This window comes from Dasypus novemcinctus, chromosome 1 (genome assembly GCF_030445035.2).
Source record: "Dasypus novemcinctus isolate mDasNov1 chromosome 1, mDasNov1.1.hap2, whole genome shotgun sequence".
In the NCBI taxonomy this organism is placed as follows: domain Eukaryota; kingdom Metazoa; phylum Chordata; class Mammalia; order Cingulata; family Dasypodidae; genus Dasypus; species Dasypus novemcinctus.
In genome coordinates, this window is record NC_080673.1 from 208,990,966 (window position 1) to 209,009,611 (window position 18,646).

The 18,646-nt window shown below is 56.1% G+C and overlaps 1 protein-coding gene and 1 non-coding gene across 5 annotated transcripts in view; one reads left to right on the forward strand and one right to left on the reverse strand.

Moving 5' to 3' along the window:
* The window catches only part of CPLX1 (complexin 1), a 58,463-nt gene extending 39,817 nt beyond the window's left edge, over positions 1–18,646 (forward strand). The window contains exons 1-3 of one of the 4 annotated variants that reach the window (XM_071217754.1): positions 10,265–10,386; positions 12,861–13,036; positions 17,407–18,646. In XM_071217754.1, the coding sequence (XP_071073855.1) occupies positions 12,875–13,036; positions 17,407–17,604 (360 nt within the window). In that variant the 5' untranslated portion in view covers positions 10,265–10,386; positions 12,861–12,874 and the 3' untranslated portion in view covers positions 17,605–18,646. The other 3 variants (XM_058301946.2, XM_004453189.5, XM_058301939.2) reach the window with 3 other exon arrangements.
* On the reverse strand, positions 7,064–7,167 carry LOC111762905 (U6 spliceosomal RNA). Its single transcript, XR_002795902.1, has one exon. It is a non-coding gene; the product is annotated as a U6 spliceosomal RNA (small nuclear RNA).

Here is an 18,646-nt window from a genome sequence, read left to right on the forward strand (position 1 = left end):
CCAAGGACCCTCCAGCCTCAGGACAGAGCAGGCAGCGCCCCAAGGACCCTCCAGCCTCAGGACAGAGCAGGCAGCGCCCCAAGGACCTCCAGCCTCAGGACAGAGCAGGCAGCGCCCCAAGGACCTCCAGCCTCAGGACAGAGCAGGCAGCGCCCCAAGGACCCTCCAGCCTCAGGACAGAGCAGGCAGCGCCCCAAGGACCCTCCAGCCTCAGGACAGAGCAGGCAGCGCCCCAAAGACCTCCAGCCTCAGGACAGAGCAGGCAGCGCCCCAAGGACCCTCCAGCCTCAGGACAGAGCAGGCAGCGCCCCAAGGACCTCCAGCCTCAGGACAGAGCAGGCAGCCCCAAACACCCTCCTGAGCTGCAGGCGGAACGGCCACAGCCTGTGCCGCAGCCGGCATCAGGAACAGACAACTGTGTAACGTCAACCCTCTTCACTTTCCTAAAATGAGCCCCAGTGAATGCATATCCTGTGTTATTACAGAATTCTTTAAGAAATGCCAAACCCTGTTTGTCTTTCTCGGGCTAGAGTCTCCTCTGAAATCCACAGGGGCCTCTGGGGCTGGTTTTGGGAAACAACCCAGAGTTGTTCCTTCTTTTTCCATTCCAAAAGCATTCTAACTATTATTGGGACGATCTATTTCTTCAAAGTTTGGAAGATTCCATCTGTGAATTCTGTGACATCTTTCCCAGTTTCTTGCCACATTGTTTAGAAACTGTTTCATTCAAGTGTGTTAGGATGGGGTGTACAATACTTAATTCGACCATTTCCATTCCCTTCTGACCTGTGGATATTTCTCGGCCATTTCCCCTTGTTTTGCCTGTTTGAAGCTTCTTTCCGTCTCCTTGCCTGTGGGCAGGCAGGTGCTTGTCCTGGGGGTGTGTGAGGACTCCTCTTCTGGGCTCCTGGCAATTGTTTTCTTTCTTTTTTTTTTTTGGAGGAGAAAACAAACTTGCAGGAACGGGCACATGACCTGGGTAAAATGGCGGGGCTTGTTTTCATTCTCAATGGATTGACTCCTGCCTTCCTTCTGCTCTCCTTGGTTTGCTCTGTTGCTCTTCTGCCATAGGCTGGACGCAGAGGTGAATTTCATTCGTGTGTTTTCTTGCTTTCTTAGGAATGTTAGTGTTTAGGCTATTTATAGCCTTGCCTTCCCCCTTAGGTTTTGCTAGGTAAGTCTCATTTCTTTCACTCCTAGATGTGTGGTAACTGTGGATTTAAATATATTTTTTAGAGGTTTTAAAAAACAGTCTTATTCCTACATGTGTTACTTGCCTGCCTAGTTTTGTGATCCTGGTCAGAGGGTGTGAACTTATTTCTATTTTGAAAAACGCTGAGGTTATTGCTGCCGGTGAGTAGTTGACTGACCTTTGTAAATATCCCGGGGTGCTGGAGAAGATCCCGTGCTCTTTCCCGGGGTTCTGTTGGGGGCGACCTGGTGCCTCTCCCTCCAGTCTCTTTTCTATACTTACATAATCACTAAACACGGCAGGCGCCTAGTCAGGGCTTTTTCCTGCGGCTCTTCTAAACATCTGTGCCCCAGGCTGCCCGGGCTTGCACTGTGCAGCCCCTCGGAGCTTTCCCGGCCTTGGGGGCCGCGAGGCGGGATGGAGCGGTGGGCTCTAGATGTGGGGAGCCAGCTGGAGGGGCACGTCGGCACCGCCTCCAGGCTGGCGCCTGGGGCTTCTCTTACACCATCGGCACCTCCGCACTCACCCTTTTCACGTCTCGGCGGCGGGATGCTTGGAGGCCTGCCATGACTTCTATTCTGCGGTATGAACTTTAATTTTATCCAAATCCAAAAAAAGAAAAGGCAAAGAAAAAAACGGTTGGAGTTTGAACTGGAGGTGCAATCCGGATTATATACAAATTATGTTAATTTTGGTATAAATGACAGCTGTGTGACAGTAGACCTGCCCATCAAGATGCTGGTGTGTCTTTCCAAACTCATAAAATTTTAAAAGATGATGTGTTTTCTTCATGTAGGTTCTGAGCCACCTTGTTAAATTTATTCCTAAGTATTTTATATTTTTATTGCTATGAAAGGAATATTGTCTCTATTTGTATTTTTAGCTTGTTACTGATAATTTGGGGCAAAGCTATCAATTTTTATTTATAAATCTTGTGTCTCGCCATTATACTACATCCATTAATAATGAAAGTAGGTTTTTACTAGGGTGTCCTAAGTTTCTTAGGTCAGTGAATGAGTGGGGAGGAGAAAGAAAATTTTATACTTATTTTACCACAAATACTGCTTATTTTCTTAGGAAATCCAGTAGAAGCTTCAGAATAAAGCTGCATAATAACAGTGGGACCAGGCAGGGTCACCTGATCCTTGTCTTAATGGAAACAGATTTGTACTGTTTTGCTCGCTTTCTAGTTTGGTTTCAGCCTTAACCTTTGTTCATTCTCTTTTAATGTCTTATTTTGGGTTATTTTGTTGTTTTTCTTTTAAATTTCTTAAGATAAGCATAAATTTCCTATACTTTCTGTTTTTCTTCTTTGAAATTAAAGGCTATAATTTTCCCTCCCAAAACACTTTTAGCTAGGATACGGGTATTAGTCAGTGTTCCTCAGAAAAACAAGAACCCACAGGATGTATGTGCACATGTGTAAGTGAATATTGAGAGCTTTATTACAGGAACTGGCTCACAGTCCACATTCCACAGGGCAGGCCCGAGCTGGCCACGAAGGCGATGCCATCCCAGGAGAAGCTGGCCGGCTGAAGCAGAGATGGAGGTTCTCGTCTCTGCCGAAATCCTCAGCTCTCCTCTCCCACCTCCAAGGGCTGAAGGAGAGTCCTCTCACTGCTGAGGGCAAGCTCCTTTGTTGATTGTAGATGCAGCAGCCTTAGACAACCAACAGACTAAGGATGTAAATTCATCTACAAAATACCCTCAGAGAAATGAGGCCAGTGCTTGCCTGACCACACAAATGGCCGCCATTACCCAGCCAAGGTGACGCCTGAGATTAACCATACAGCCCCTGAGTGTTTATTCTTAATTGCTTTTTGGATTTTTTATTTTATTTCTTACAATTTCAGTTCTTATTTCCCCTTCGGTGAGAGTTAGGTTAGGTAAATATTTCTAAATGTGAACTTCCATAGTTACGGATTTGATCAACACTTTACTATTGGTTTATAATTGATTAAATTATGACCAGGGAATACGACCTACAATATCTCCAGTTTTTTAATTTGTTAAGGTTTAAAATCAATTTTATTGTGGTGTAATTTATGGTGTAAATATTGTCCATTTAAAGGGTACAATTCAGTAAGTTTGGGCCATCACCTTTTGCAGTCTGACCTCCTCCTCCCGCGGCCTCAGAAGGTCCCTGATTTGCACTCTGCCTTTAGACTACTTTGCATTTTCATTTACATGAATGCAACCTTATACTGTGCATCTGGCGTTTCCACTCAGCATAAAGATTCTGAGGTTCCTCCATGTTGCTGGGTGCGTCCAGAGCCCATTCCTTGCTGTTGTTGGGTGGATTCCACTGGAGGGGTGGATCCCACCTCAGTTACCCTTCACCTGTTGACGGGCATTTGCGCTGGCTCCAGGCTTTGGCTTTTAACAAGAAAGCGGCTGCTCTGAACATTCCCGTTCCTGTGTGTGTGAACTTGAGTGTTCATTCCTCTTGGGTACATGCCTGGGAGTGGAACTGCTGGGTCGCGTGGTAAGTAGACTGGTAGACATTTCCAAAGGCTCTACTACACTCCCACCAGCACGTTCTCCGCATCCTCACCCACACTTGGTGTTGTCGAGGTCTTTAATTTTAGACCTTTGGGCTAGCAGGGAGTGTTCACTTGAGATTTGAGTGTGCATTCCCTCCTGACTGCTCATGCCCGTGAGCCTTATTTGTCATAGCCAGCACATCTTTTCACATCCTTCTTTGCAATCAGCACCTTTTCTTTGGTGAAATATCTGTTCAAATATTTTGTCCATGTTAAAAATCAGGCTGTTTGTTTCTTGTTATTGAATTATAGTAGTTCTTTATGTGTTTTTATCAGATATATGGTTTGCAAACATAGTCTCAAACTGTGGCTTACCTTTTCTTTTTCTTTTCTTTTTTTTTAAAGTGTCTTTTTGTTTTTTTAAAGATTTTTTATTTATTTCTCTCCCCTTCCCCACCCCGCCCCCCACCAGTTATCTGCTCTGTGTCCATTCGCTGTGTGTTCTTCTATGTCCCTTGTATTCTCGTCAGCGGCACTGGGAATCTGTGTCTCTTTTTGTTGAGTCATCTTGCTGCATCAGCTGTGTGTGTGTGCGGTGGCACCCTAGGCAGGCTGCACTTTCTTCGTGCGGGGCGGCTTTCCTTTTGGGCCACACTCCTGGCGTGTGGGGCTCCCCTTTGCGGGGACACCCCTGCGTGGCACGGCACTCCTTATGCACATCAGCACTGCGCGTGGACCAGCTCATCACACAGGTCAGGGGCCCAGGGTGTGAACGCTGGACCTCCCATGTGGTAGGCAGACGCTCTAGCTGATGAGCCAGATACACTTCCTTTTCAACAGTGTCTTTTGAATAGCAAAAGTTTTTCATGTTGGTGAAGTCCAGTATTAATTTTTCTTTTAAGGTTCATGCTTTTTGTCTCCTAAATAGGAAATGTTTGCCAAACCCGGGGTAACAGAGATTTTCTCCTATGTCTTCTTCCAGAGTTTTATAGGCTTAGTTTTACATTTTGGTCCATGATCAATTTTGAGTTTGTTTTTGTGTATGATATTGCAGAGTTGTTTTTTTTTTTTTTGCATATGGATTCTGAATTGTTTCAGCACCACTTGTTAAAGACTATCCTTTCTTGGTTGAATTACTTTTGCAGCTTTGTCAAAAATCAGCTGGCCATGCACGTGTGTGTATTTCTGGACTCTCTGTTATGTTCTGTTGACCTCGGTGTCTCTTCGTCTGTCAATCCCATACAGACGCCATCGCTGGGGTTTGTAGGAAATCTAAAACCAGGCAGTGGCAGTGCTCCAACCTAGCTCTTCCTTTTCCAAACTGCTTTGTCTCTTCTGGATCTTTTGCGTTTCCATATAAATTTTAGAATCAGTTGGTAATATGTTCAAAATGCCCTCTTGGATTTTGCGTGGGGTTGCATTGGATTAACCTGGAGGAAACTGACATCTTAACAATACTCCCACGAACAAGGTACATCTCTCCATTCATTTAGATCTTTACTCTCTTGTCAGCAAAGTTCTGTGGTTTTTGGTGAAGAGGGATTGAACATCTTTTAAAAATATATTCATGGATATTTGTTTTGGCACTGTTGTTAATGGAATTGTTTTTAAATTGCATTTTCTAATTGCTTGCTGCTAGTATATAAAAATCCAGTTGTTGGTTGGTTATTAGTCTTAGAATCTTTGACTGAAAAATTCATTTACTGGTTTTAGTAGTGATTTTGTGAATTCTTTAGGATTTTCTATATAGAGGATCATGTTAACAAAGATGGTTTTTCTTTTTCCTTACAAATCTTTCTTCCTTTTGTTTCCCTTCCTTGCTGTGGTGCAGTAACTGGGCCCTCCAAGACGAGGAGCCCCTGCCTTGTGAGGAGGGGTCGGCGACTCCTGTGCTGGCTGGGCCCCTTGCTGAGCCTGTGCTGTGGCTCCTGGGCAATGCATCTCTTCCACGGCTTTTATTCATTGCTCACCTAATGTTAATTGAGCACTCACTATGTGCTAGGCATGCTTCGAACTAGTCAAAGTCCCTGTTCTCTGGGACTTCCTTCTCTTGGTGGAAATTGACAATAAAAAAAGCAAATACATCGCCATGGTCTGGTAACGCAGAAGAGCAAAGCTGGTGTTTTTACTCTGGGCTCACGTTCAGCTTGATGGGCCACAGGCGTTCGTCTGTGGTGTGATGGCAGCTCAGCTACCGTCCCCACTGGGGGTTCCTGCTCCAGGGCCCCCAGGCTGGGCCGCTGCGGTGGTCGGTCGTCACCTCCGGGCCCTGCCCTGGGCTGGGCCCTCCAACTCCCAGCACCGACCCTCACTAAGCAGGCTGCTCTTTTAAAAATGATCTATTTATTTATTTAAACTGTGATACAACATACGTAACATAAAAATCGTTCTAACCCTTTTATGTGGACGATTCTTTGACATCAAGCACACAGACAATACTTTGTAACATCTGCTACTATCCCAGACTCCTCATCACCCAGATCATAACTCAGGCTCCCCTGGCCACGGCTCCCGTCTCTCCTGACCCCCGGTAACCACCGTTTGGCTTTCTGTCCCTATGAATATGCTTAGTCTCAGTTTTCATATAAATCATCCACTATCGGTCCTTCGAGTCCCACTTGTTTGACTCAACGTGACGTCTTCCAGGTTCCCCGTGTGGCGTGGACCAGCATGTCGCTGTTTTTACCCTGGATGACGTCCCATTGCACCGACGTGCCACATTTTGCTGTCATTTCTCTGTCACGGACATGCGGGCTGCTTCCACCTTTTGGCTGCTATGATGCACCCTGGGGTACGGACAGCAGTTCAAGTCCGTGCTTTAAGCTCTTCTGGGTATGTCTAGGCTTGCTGGGTCATCTGATAATTCTGTTTAATTTTCTGAGGAACCGCCATACTTTTCCATATTATCAAAACCATTTTACATTCCCGCCGACAAGGTACAAGGGTTCCTATTTTCCTGCATCTTCACTAAAACTTCTTTTCAGTTTTTTTCCCCAAAGCTTTTAATAGGAAAAACAAATTTGAAGAGCATATGTGTGTTCTCAGCTTGTAATTCTTTTCTTTTTTTTTTCATATAATAAATGTATAGGGATTCCCATATACTACAACCTCTTCCCTCCCTTATTTTCCCCTTTTAATAATATCTTACAACACTGTGGTACCTTGGTTACACTTGATGAACAAATAAGGAAACACTGCTATTAACCGAGGTCTAGAGTTTACATTATGGTTTACACTTTTGACTGTACAGTTTTATAGGTTTTGATAAAATGTATAATGGCCTGTATCTGTCACTGCTGTATCATGCAGAACAATTCCAGTGCCCTAAAAATGTCCCATATTCCACCTATTCTTTCCTTCCCTCCCCACAGAACCTCTGGTAACCACAAAAAATATGGTTTACTTCACGAATCTGCACGCCGTCCCTGCACAGGGCCATACTAATCTCTGCATCGTTCCGATTTTAGTCTATGTGCTGCCAAAGCAAAGCACCAGTTGTTGTGTGTGTGTGTTTTAAAATAATGGCCATCCTAGTGGGCGTGGAGGGTATCTCACAGTTTTAATTTGCATATCTTTAGTGGCTAGTGATGTTGAGAATCTTTTAATAAACTATTGGTCATTTGAATATCTTCTTTGAAGAAATGTCTATTAAAATCCTTGGCCCATTTTTAAATTGGGCTGTCTTTTTTTGTTGTTGAGTTGAAAGAGTTCTTTAGATATTCTGCATATTAAGCCTTTGTAAATACATGGTTTTCAAATATTTTCTCCCACTCTGTAGGTTGTCTTTTCTTTTTCTTGTTAATGTTCTTTGGTACACCAAAGATTTTAAATTTTGATGAAGTTCATTTTATCTATTTTTTTTTCTTTTGTTGCTTGTGCTTTGGGAGTGAGATCTAAAAGTCCATTGCCTATTACAATGTCCTGAAGATAATTTCCTGTTTTCTACTAATAGTTTTGTAGTATTAGCTCTTAGATTTAGACTGTTGATCCATTTTGAATTAATTTTTGTATAAAGAGTTTGGGGTCCAGAGTCATTCTCTTTTTTAAACATATTTCTTATTTATTTTAAAAGATACTTTGATTACATAAAATGTTATATAAAAATATATAAAGGATTCCCACATGCCCCACTCCTCCCACTTTTCTCCACCTTAACTTCTCTCATTAGTGTGGCACATTCATTGCAGCTGATGAACACATTTTGGAGCACTGCCACATAGCATGGATTATAGTTTACATTGTTTATACTCTCCCCCTCCATTCTGTAGACACATTCATTCTTCTGCATGTGGATTCTCAGCTGTTCCAGCTCCACTTACTGAAGAGACTATTTTTTCCCCATTGGATGGACATGGCTCCCTTGTTGAAAATCAACTGGCCATAGATATGGGGCTTGACTCTGGACTCTCAATTCTGTCCCATTGGTCTATATGTCAATCCTTATGCCAGGACCACACTGTTTCAATTACCATAGTTCTGTAGTAAGTCTTAAAATGAGAAAATGTGAGATCACCTCCAACTTTGCTCTTCTTTAAGATTGTTCTGGCTATTCGGGGTCCCTTGCAATTCCATATGAATTTGAGGTTCAGCTTTTCCAGTTCTGCAAAATTGGCTGCTGGAATTTCGATACGGATTACATCAGATATGTAGATCATGTTAGACAGTATTGACATTTTAACAATATTAAGTCTTGCAATCCATGATCATAGGATGTCTTTCTATTTATTTAGGTCTTTAATTTCTTCCAGCACTATTTTGTAGTTTTCAGTGTACAAGCCTTTCACCTCCTTGGTCATATTTATTCTGAGGTGTTTTATTATAGGCTGCACTTACCTCTCCATCGTACCTGGTAGCTCCTGTCCTCCTCCTGGTCTTTCAGGGTTCCCTGAAAGGCTTCTTGCATTTCAATACATATTTTTAAAATGTAGCTTGTTAAATTTCAAAAGATTTTATGACTTTCTGAAGTTTGACTGGGATTGCACTGATGTGCTGCTCAGGTTCAGAACTAACATTTTTTCCTTGAGCCTTTTAACCCATGAATGTGACAAATGTCTTTATCTATTTAGGTATTTTAAGGCTTTCATTAAAGTTTATAATTTTCCCATAGTTTTACTTCAAGTTTTTAAAACGATTTTAACCTTTATAAAACTGACTTCAATCTAAATGCCACAGGGTATCCTGGACTGGATCCTGGAACAGAAAAAAGACACTGGGGAGATAAGCGGTGACGCTGGAATGAACCGTCGCTGGTTACCCACGTTGTACTTCGGTCAACCCTTCCAGCGTTGGTGACTGCGCCATGGCTAGGCAAGAGGCTCACAGCACGGGAAGCCGGGTCAGGGGTACACAGGAGCACTTTGCACTGCTTGGCAACTCTTCTGCAAAGCTAACCTTATTTCAAAATGAAAAGTTTTATAAAACGACCTTTAATGAGGTAGAGTGTGTGTCCAGTGAAATGAAGGCACCCACTTAAGTGCTTTTTTACAACTACTGGCCACAGAAGAACCTAGCTGAGGGCATTTGGGGTGGGCAGGTCCGGGGAAGGCCTGTGGAATGAGCTGGTGTGGGGAGGGGGCACCGGAGGTGCTCCGGCCCTGGGTGGAGACACCAAAGCCCGGGCCGGTCCCCGGGCCCACAGGGCCTGGCCTGCCTCCCAGGCTTCCTGCAGAGCAAAGGGCTCCAGTCCTCCGGGGCCACGCGGCCTCTGCAAAGCTGGGGCGGGGGCTTGAGAAGGGGCGGCGGCAGGAGGACGCGGGGGTGGAGGGTGGGGTGTGGGACGGAGCCCCCACCCCTGGGCAGTGAGTGGCCCTCCGACGTCCAGGTGGCTCTCCCCGCGCTCAGGGAGCCTGGACGAGTGGGGGGCTCTGCGTTACCACCCCCTCCCCGCCCCCGTCCTGCCGGGACCTGAACTGGGGCGGGGGTCTTGGGCCGCACCCCAGGGGTCTTTATCCTGGTGTCCCGCGCGGGGACTCAGCCCCTCCCGCGCCGCCCCCTGGCCCAGCCCCGCGCGGCCACGCGCTCGGGTCCCCGCGCCCTCGCGAGGCGCTGCCGAGGCTGAGGAGCGCGGGGCGGAGCCGGGGGGCGCGGGGCTGGGCCAGGGCGCGGGGCTCGACCCCGCCGTCCTCTCGGGGCCTGTTCAGGGGCCGCGGCCGCCGGAGCGAGCGCGGGGTGCGTGCCCGGGAGGAGCGCCGCGGAGGGCGCGGGGCGCGGCCGGGACCCCCGGCCGCCCCGGACCCCCGGCCCGGCCGCCCCGGACCCCCGGCCCGGCCGCCCCGGACCCCCGGCCCGGCCGCCCCGGACCCCCGGCCCGGCCGCCCCGGACCCCCGGCCCGGCCGCCCCGGACCCCCGGCCCGGCCGCCAGCCCCGCCCGCCGCTCCTGCGCCTGCGCGGACGGCGCTTCCGGTCCCCGAGCCGCGCACGCGCTGCGCCGCCGCCGCGGGGAGGGTCCCGGCGCTCCCGGGAGGCTCCGCGCCGTGTGCCCCGCGGGGTCGCCGGGCGCCTCGGACCCGAGGCCCTGCCGCCCGGAGTCCCGCCTGCCTGGAGCGCGAGTCCGCCCCGCTGGCCGGGAGGTCCTGGGCGCCCACGCCGCCGTGCCCGCCGTGCCACCTCCTTCCTGAAGGACCTTCCCGGGCCCCTGTGGGCCCCGAGCTCAGCGGGGGGCTCGACAGGAGGCAGCCTCCCCCCAGACGCAGCCGCCTCAGCACACGCAGGTGCTCGATGGATGCTTGCGTCGGCTGCTGGGCCGGCGGAGCCAGGGCGCGCAAATGCGGCCCACCCCGTGCGGCCCTGGGCAGGCTGGCTTGCCCTTACCCGCCCCATGCACCTGCTGGGAGGCAGTGCCAGGAGGCAGAGCCCTGCCGAGGCTTCGGAGGAATGGTTAGAAGAAACCCGTCCGGGACGTTACCGCCCGATTTCCTGGAGTCATTGGCCTGAAATCTGCTTTGCAAAATTTTCCAGATGTGGCTTCTGCATCCGTGGCATTGGCCAAGTCCTGGTACAGGCCAGCTCTCAGTCCCCAAGGTGACACTGTGGCACAGTCCACACCCTTAGGTGGAGTTTCAGGCAGCAGGGAAACCCAGGAAGAGGCAGGACAGCTCCTGTGTATCAGCATGGCCAGGCCTGAGGGCTCTCAGCCCAGAGCAACCACAAAAAGGCCATTCTCATCCCACCAACAGCTGGCGGACAGGGAGTCACTCCTGAGGCACTTACAAAGGCAGCATGTGGCCCAGACATGCTGAGGAAAGGGGACTGGTCAGTATTGCACGGACTGGTGCAGTAGCAGAGTAGTAACTGTAGAGCACAAAGAACACAGGGTGGAGAATCAGCATGTGGAGGTGCTGAATTCAGAGATCGAGGGGGTGGTAGAGAGCTGGGCTCCACAGCTGGGGTGTCTCTGCTGGGTACGGGTAGAGCATACAGACTTCCGCGGGGGGGTCGTGTGTGTGCTTGTGCCTCACAGATGTTCCTGGGGTGGACTCAGCCGCTCTGTCCGAGTGCCTTGGGCATTCCTTGTGAGGCCGGACGTCAAGGGCTCAGAGACAGAGTTAAGATCTTGGGTGAGGGGGCAGGGGGTGAGACCAGCAGACCTGGCCTCTGCCTGCAGGGTCGTGGGAGAAGAATGGCAAGGAGGGTGGAGCCGGGGTGAACAGGGAAAACGGGGTGGCTGCTTGGTCCCACTGCCTGGGCGCGAGCGAGCTGGTGTGGGAGGATGCTGGAGGCTTGGCAGCCCACGCTGGCCGCCTGCGGGCAGACCCCACGCTGGCCATGCCCCCCCCCCCCGTGCCAGCAATGCCCGAGGCCTGGCACAGCCGCGGCTGCTGTGCTCCCTGGGGCTGCAGGCCAGGACGCGCCTGCTGGGCTCCGAGGCTGTAATTACACGTCTGCCCTGCATGCGGAGTCACAGAGGGCGTTCGGGGAGGGGTTTGTGGGGCCTGTGAATCAGGGGCTCGTGAGAAAAGTGGTGGTTGGCACGGTGAGAAATTAGGGGCTTGGTGCCAGCGAGGCCCAGCCAGGGCCACTGCCGCCCCGTCCGCTCCCCAGTGGCAGGGCCCGGCCACCCCTGTTGCCGGATGCGCCCCTGCCCGCACTCAGCCTGTACTCGGGCTCCTGCCCCCCAGCACTCGGCGGGCCCTGTGCTGGACACGGAGACCCACAGAAGACACGCTCTAGCCCAGGGGCTCTTTACTTTTTTTGTTCCACGGACCCCTTTGTCAGTAGGTGAGCACCATGGGCCCCTCACCAAGTGCATCACCCCTGCACCAGCACGGCCCCGAGAACAGCGCTTTCCTGAGGTCCCATTCGAGGTCATGGACCCCGGTCCAGAGCTCCTGCTCTGGCCTCGCCCCTGTGAGCCCACAGACTCAACAGCCACACAACCTCTGCTCAGCCACACGGCCAGCCGGTGCCACCGCACACAGCCACACAGCCACACAGGTGCAGACCTCACATAGCCACACACGTGCAGACCACACACAGCCACACATGTGCAGACCAGAGCCACACATGTGCAGACCACACACGCATAGCCACACACGTGCAGACCGCACACACACAGCCACACATGTGCAGACCGCACAGACAGCCACACACGTGCAGACCACACATAGCTACACACGTGTAGATCACACACAGCCACACACGTGCAGACCACATACGCACAGCTGCACATGTGCAGACCACACGCACAGCCACATGTGCAGACCACACATGCAGCCACACACGTGCAGACCACACAGCCACACATGTGCAGACGGCTCACACCACACATGTGCAGACCACACACACACAGCCACACACGTGCAGACCACACACACACAGCCACACACGTGCAGACCACACACACACAACCACACACGTGCAGACCACACACACACAGCCACACACGGGCAGACCACACGCACAGCCACATACGTGCAGACGGCTCACACACAGCCACACACGTGCAGACCACACACACACAGCCACACATGGGCAGACAGCTCACACACAGCCACACTGTTTTACAACCATTGCCTGCACACCCTCCCCCGACACACATGACACCTCGCCCCGTGGAGGACTGGAAGGCGCCGGTGGGGGCCGGAGTGGGGGCGAGGACGAGCCCCCGAGGCAGGGTCCCGCAGAGCAACGTGGTCTGTCCTTGCCCCGGTGGGGCTGCCCCGACTCAACGCCGTCCCGTCCCCAGGGGCCACCAAAGACATGGGGAAGATGCTGGGGGGCGATGAGGAGAAGGACCCCGACGCCGCCAAGAAGGAGGAGGAGCGCCAGGAGGCGCTGCGGCAGGAGGAGGAGGAGCGCAAGGCCAAGTACGCCAAGATGGAGGCGGAGCGCGAGGTCATGCGGCAGGGCATCCGCGACAAGGTGGGTGGGGAAGGGGCGACCAGGTAGGTCGGGAAGAGGGGGGCAGGGTGCGGGAGGGGCGGCAAGGGGGTGCGGGAGGGGCGTCCACAACAAGGTGGGGAATGGGGGGTGGGAGGGGTGTTCAAGTCAAGGTGGGGGATGGGGAGGCCTGATCCCCCTGGAGGTGAGGGGCTGTCGGCTGTGTGGGTGAGCTGAGGGTGGGCCCCAGGGTGCTCTGCAGGGCTCTGGGGGGCTTTCATGGGCTCCAGGGGGGCTCTAGAGGGCTCTGGGGGGCTTTCATGGGCTCCAAGGGGGACTCCAGTAGGCTCCAGGGGGACTCTAGTGGGATCTGGGGTGCCCCGGTATGCTCCAGTGAGTTCTGGGGGTGCTCTGGTGGGCTCCAGTGGGCTCTGAGGGGCTCTGGGGGCTCTGATGGGCTCCAGTGGACTCTGGGGGGGCTCCAGTGGGCTCTGGTAGGCTCCAGTGGGCTCCGGGGGGCTCTCGTGGGCTCCAGAAGGGCTCCAGGCCCTCAGGCGTCCAGCGTCAGCGCCTAGTCAGAGTCCATGGGGGCCTGGGCCTCCACTCGGCGTGGGGTCGAGGGTGCGCCGGGCAGCATGCCTGCAGCCCAGGGGGGCTGTGGAAAGCTGGGGGTCTCAAGAGACCCCAGGAGGGAGACCACTGGCAGCTGTGCGGGCCTCGCTGTGGGCACGAGGCGGTGGGCTGGCGGAGGACGGGCGTGGGGGTGGGGGTGGTGGTGGGGGCAGAGCTTCCCAAGGGGGCGGTCTCCTCCCTCGCTCCATTGCCCCAGCTTCTGGGGTGGGCACAGGGAAGGGCGCCCACCTCCTTCACAGAGCGCCACAGCCTTCCAGCCTGGGCCGAGGGGGTCCCCTGGCACCCCTGAATCCCCTCTACGCTGGAACCCCCTTGGGTGGGGGTGGGGGTGGCCGGGGGTGTATCCAATTTCCTGCTAGTTGGACCTGGAGACTCGGACCCCTTGGTCCTGCCTGCCAGGATGTCCGCCGACAGAGGCTGCCAAGACCCCCAGCTGGCTGCTGGCTGGGTCAGCACCAGCCTCCCACTTGCTGTGGCCTCCCACCTGTGGGGGCGGTTTGCCCCCCGTGCTCACCCCCCAGCCCTGGGACCAGGCAGCATGCGTGGGCCAGGCTGGCCTGGGGGTCCGCCTGAGGGAAGGTGGGGGCTGTGTCAGGGTGCCTGGGGGCTCCAGGGTGATGCTGAGCCCTGCCTCCGGGGCCGCACAGCTGGCTGACCTGCTGCCAGCCACAGTGGACGCTGGGTCCCCGGGTGGCTCTGCAGGCCCCTGCTTGCTCTCAGCCGTCTGTCCGCCTCCCTGGGAGGTGTCGATCGACAACGGCAGCCCTGGTCACTCAGCGCAGCACAGCTGCCAGGCTCGGCCCCCGCAGCCAGCAGCCCCCTCCCCTTCCCAAGCTGCGGCCCCAGGACAGGCAGGCCTGGTGGACAGGGCAGGACAAGGTGGAGCCCCCAAGGCTCACACAGAGGCGGGGAGGGGCCAGGGCTGGCAGCTGGGGCAGGTGGAACGCAGCAAGGGCAAGGGGGTCCGGGCTAGCCCCTCCACTCCTGCCCCCCAGCTCAGGCCTGTCTGGCCTCAGTCCGCTGGGTCTGTAACGGCCAGGGACACCTTGGCGGGTCCCAGTGAGGTCAGGTGGGCTCAGAGCAGGGCAGCCCACTCCAGGGCTGGTGGACAGCCTGGGGGCGACACGTCACCCACCCGGCCCCCAGTGGACAGCACCTGCAGGCCTTGCTGGGGAGAGAACTGAGACGGGGCCCTGGGGAGCAGGGGCTGGCTTTAGCCCCTCCCCCTCCACGATGGCCCAGCCCGTGTCCTGACAGGCCAGCGGGACGTGCGCAGGCTGCACCTGGCATCGGGCCCGGTAGGGGAGCCGTGCAGTGAGGGCACAGCGAGGAGGCAGAGGACCCCAGAGCAGGGACGGGCAGGCGCTGTTGTGCCCGTGGCTATCCAGGGCTGAGGTACAGGAAAGGGTCAGTGTGGAGGTGGACGTGGAGCGAGCAGCAGGATGCACGCGTGGGGGGTCAGCAGGGCCCCAGGGGCAGCCTCTGCTGGCTGCTGGCAGGCGGAACCCTCGCCCCGTGGTCCAGCCGGACAGGGAGGACCTGGGCTCCAGAGCCCAGGGCCCCTCCCCACAGCCCTGGGGAGGCTCATGACCCTGACCTGAGGTCCAGCCAGCCCTTGGGCTTCTAGACGCTCCGAGTCCAGGGAACTTACCAGCAAATTCAACTGGCTCTCACGGGCTTGACTGGGAAAGAAATGGAAAATGCAAAGACAAGAAATACACAAATTTAAACCTCAAAATAGGGTGCACAGATGGGGAAGGGGGCCAGCGAGGAGGGGGTCCCACTGTAGCACTACAGAAGCCCCCAGCTCGCGGTCCAGGCCCAGCGGAACGAGAGCAGTGGCTGGGGGTGCCGTGTGTTCCCCTGAACGTGGACGCGTTCCTGCCAGCACCACGTGTTCCCGAGTGCACACGTGGCTCCACAAGCACATGCATGTTCCTGCCAGCACTGCATGTTCCCCAGCACATTTCCACAAGCACACACGTGTTCCCACCAGCACTGTGTTCCCGAGCATAACACGTGTTTCTGCCAACAATGTGTGTTCCCCAGCAAGTTTCCACAAGCACACGTGTGTTCTCACCAGCACGTGTTCCCACCAGCACTGCGTGCTCCCGAGGACATGCTGTTCCGCAGGCAGGCGCCCCCCTGGCTGTGGGAGCCCCTCCGCCTCTGCAGCCCTGACTGGCGAGAAGCTCCTTGGCCCGGCCTAGGTCTGCTCCCCACTCCTGACACTGCCCGACTGGCAGGAGGTTGTCTCGGGAAGGGGGCCGTCCAGGAGGACCTGCCGTGCTCACTAGTCAGGTCTGGCCCTCGTCCCTGCAGCCAATAGGCCCCTGTGGTCCGTGCGACACGTCCATCCCCACTTAGCTGTGCCCATTGAGGCCCACATGGCCGCCCGCCCACCACCGACACCCCCAGCACCCCCAGCTCTCAAGGGGTGGCCTGGGTCCCTGTGAGGAAGCCCCCTCCCTCCATGCCTGGGCAGGTGCCATGGCCACAGGTGGCCTCAGGTGGGCTGAGAGCTCGTCCTTCCCCGGGGTCTCAGGTGGAAGGTGGCTGAGCCGCCTGCTGGGCGTGGCGGGGGCGGCGGCAGGAGCGGAGGGAGGGGTGGCCAAGATGTCTCCACCAGCACCAGGAGGCCCCGTTTATGGAGAGAGACCTGAATCAGAGGCGGGGATGGAGGCTGCAAGGCGCCTGTGCAGGGCCAGGAAAACGCGAGGTCCCACCCCGTCTTCATCTCACCGTCTTCATCTCACCGACACTTAGACACTTGAAGCAGCTGGCCCTTCTGCCCGTTGCCTCACTCACACCCACCAACGTCCTATGTTTGCTCCTTGGACTTGGCCCTCCTGGCCGGGGTGGGTGCTCCTCTGCCCACCCAGCCTCACCCCCAGGCTGGCCGTACCCTGAGCCACTGTCCGGTCACCTGAGGGCCCTCTGGGGACAGGTGTCTCAGTGCCAGGTGCCACGACAAGCACCACAAGTCTGGCTTTAACAGGGGTACGTTATTGGCTCACAGTTCTGAGACTAAAGGAGTCCAAGGTCAAGATGCCGGCAAGGCCTCCTGTCCAGGGCTCTGGGCTGGCTGCAGCCTTGTCCCTGCCTCCCGACCTGACCTATTGATGTCCACGGCACCTGAGCCAGGTCACAGGTCAAGCCTGCTGTTCACGAGCGGCTCACCCCCACAGGCAGGGGTGTAAGACCAAGGTGGCGTATCTGTTGGGGGCAGAACTCAGTCCACCACAATGGGCTCAGAAGTGGGGGTGACCATGGCAGCAGCAGGTCCCCGCCGTCTCACCTGACAGCGTCAGGTGCCATTCAGGGGACTCTGGGGGTGAGGAGGGGGGACACCAAGGAGAGGACTGGCCCACCAGGGCCACCCAGCCAGCCGACGGCACTGGACCAGGGAGCTGGACTGGCAGGGGGACGGGTCAGAGTTGGGGGGAGGATGGCTGGACCCGCCCTGGGTGACGCTCAGGCCAGGCTCAGGGTCTGAGACCTCGAGCTTCCTCCCAAGGCAGGCTGTGGCAGGAGAGGGGGCTGCGGGTGAGGGGGCGGCGTCTTGGGCACTGGCCTCTCCTTGCACAGCAGAGACCCTTTGGTGGCTCCTCCGTCGCCCCCCACCTCCGCCGTGGGGGTCTCATCCCTCTTGGGTGAGGCCACTCCCTTCAGGAGTCCACGTGCTGTGGGGAAAACTCGCCCCCCCCAGGCGACGCTGGAGAGGTCCTGCCCTGTCCCCTGGCCCCCGCGCCCTCTGACTCCCGCCCCCTCCCCCCCAGTACGGCATCAAGAAGAAGGAGGAGCGCGAGGCCGAGGCCCAGGCCGCCCTGGAGGCCAACTCGGAGGGCAGCCTGACGCGGCCCAAGAAGGCCATCCCGCCGGGCTGCGGCGACGAGCCGGAGGAGGAGGACGAGAGCATCCTGGACACGGTCATCAAGTACCTGCCCGGGCCGCTCCAGGACATGTTCAAGAAGTAGCGCGGCGGCAGTGCCGAGCCCCCCCGCCCCCGCCGCCCGCTCCCCGCCCCGTGCATCCCCCTCCGCGGAGGCCCCCGAAGGGACGCGGGAGCAGCGCGCAGCCCCCCATGCCAATATAAGCCATAGTCCCAGGTCTGTCGCCCCTGCCCTCACGCCTCGGGAGCCCCACACGCCCCCAGCCACTGCCATTCCCCATGCCCACCAGGCGAGGGGCGCCTGACCCCCGGAGCCCACCGCTTCCTCGGACCCTCCCCGCGAGGCGGGGAGCCCCTGCTGCTTCCGCCCTTCACCGCCCACCCGGCGCGCCGAGGCCAGGGCCACGGAACGTCCGCTGCCGGCCACCACCCGGTGCACCCTCCCGCGAAGGTGGGCGCCGCCCGGGCCAGACGCAGGGGCACAGCCATAGGGGGAGGGGACAGCGTGCAAGCCCCTCCCTCTCCCGCACCCCAACAGCTGGGGAGCCGGCATCCCTCCGCCCGTCTCCACCAGCCATCCCGGTCCACTGCACCCACCACGCTCTGTCCGTCTGTCCCTCCCTGCCCTTCTGTTCCTCTCCACTCACTCCTCGGCAGGCTTTGCGTCTTAAGAATGCTGTGGCCCTGCGCTCTTCTAAATTACGAAGAAACAAGGCGGTGGGTCTGGCGGAAGTGTCCTCACACTCAGGCTCGGGAGTGACACACGCAGACAAGCCCCTCCCCATCACGCCTGCTCTCCCCCGGCCCCCAGCCCCGCCCTGGGGTCCCAGGCCCCGCTCAGTGTGCACCGCCCCAGCCACGCCCCCCTGGCCCTCGGCTTCCTCTCTCCGCCGCGGCGGGGGTGGACCCCTGACCTCGCCTTCTAAGCACCCTCGCCCCATCAGGTGCTCGGGGAGGGCCGAGAACGCCAGAGCCAGGGCGCTCAGGCACGCTCGGACGGAAGGCCGGGCAGGGCGGCAGGCCGCAGGGCAGGGCGGCAGGCCGCAGGGCAGGGCGGCAGGCCGCAGGGCAGGGCGGCAGGCCGCAGGGCAGGGCGGCAGGCCGCAGGGCAGGGCGGCAGGCCGCAG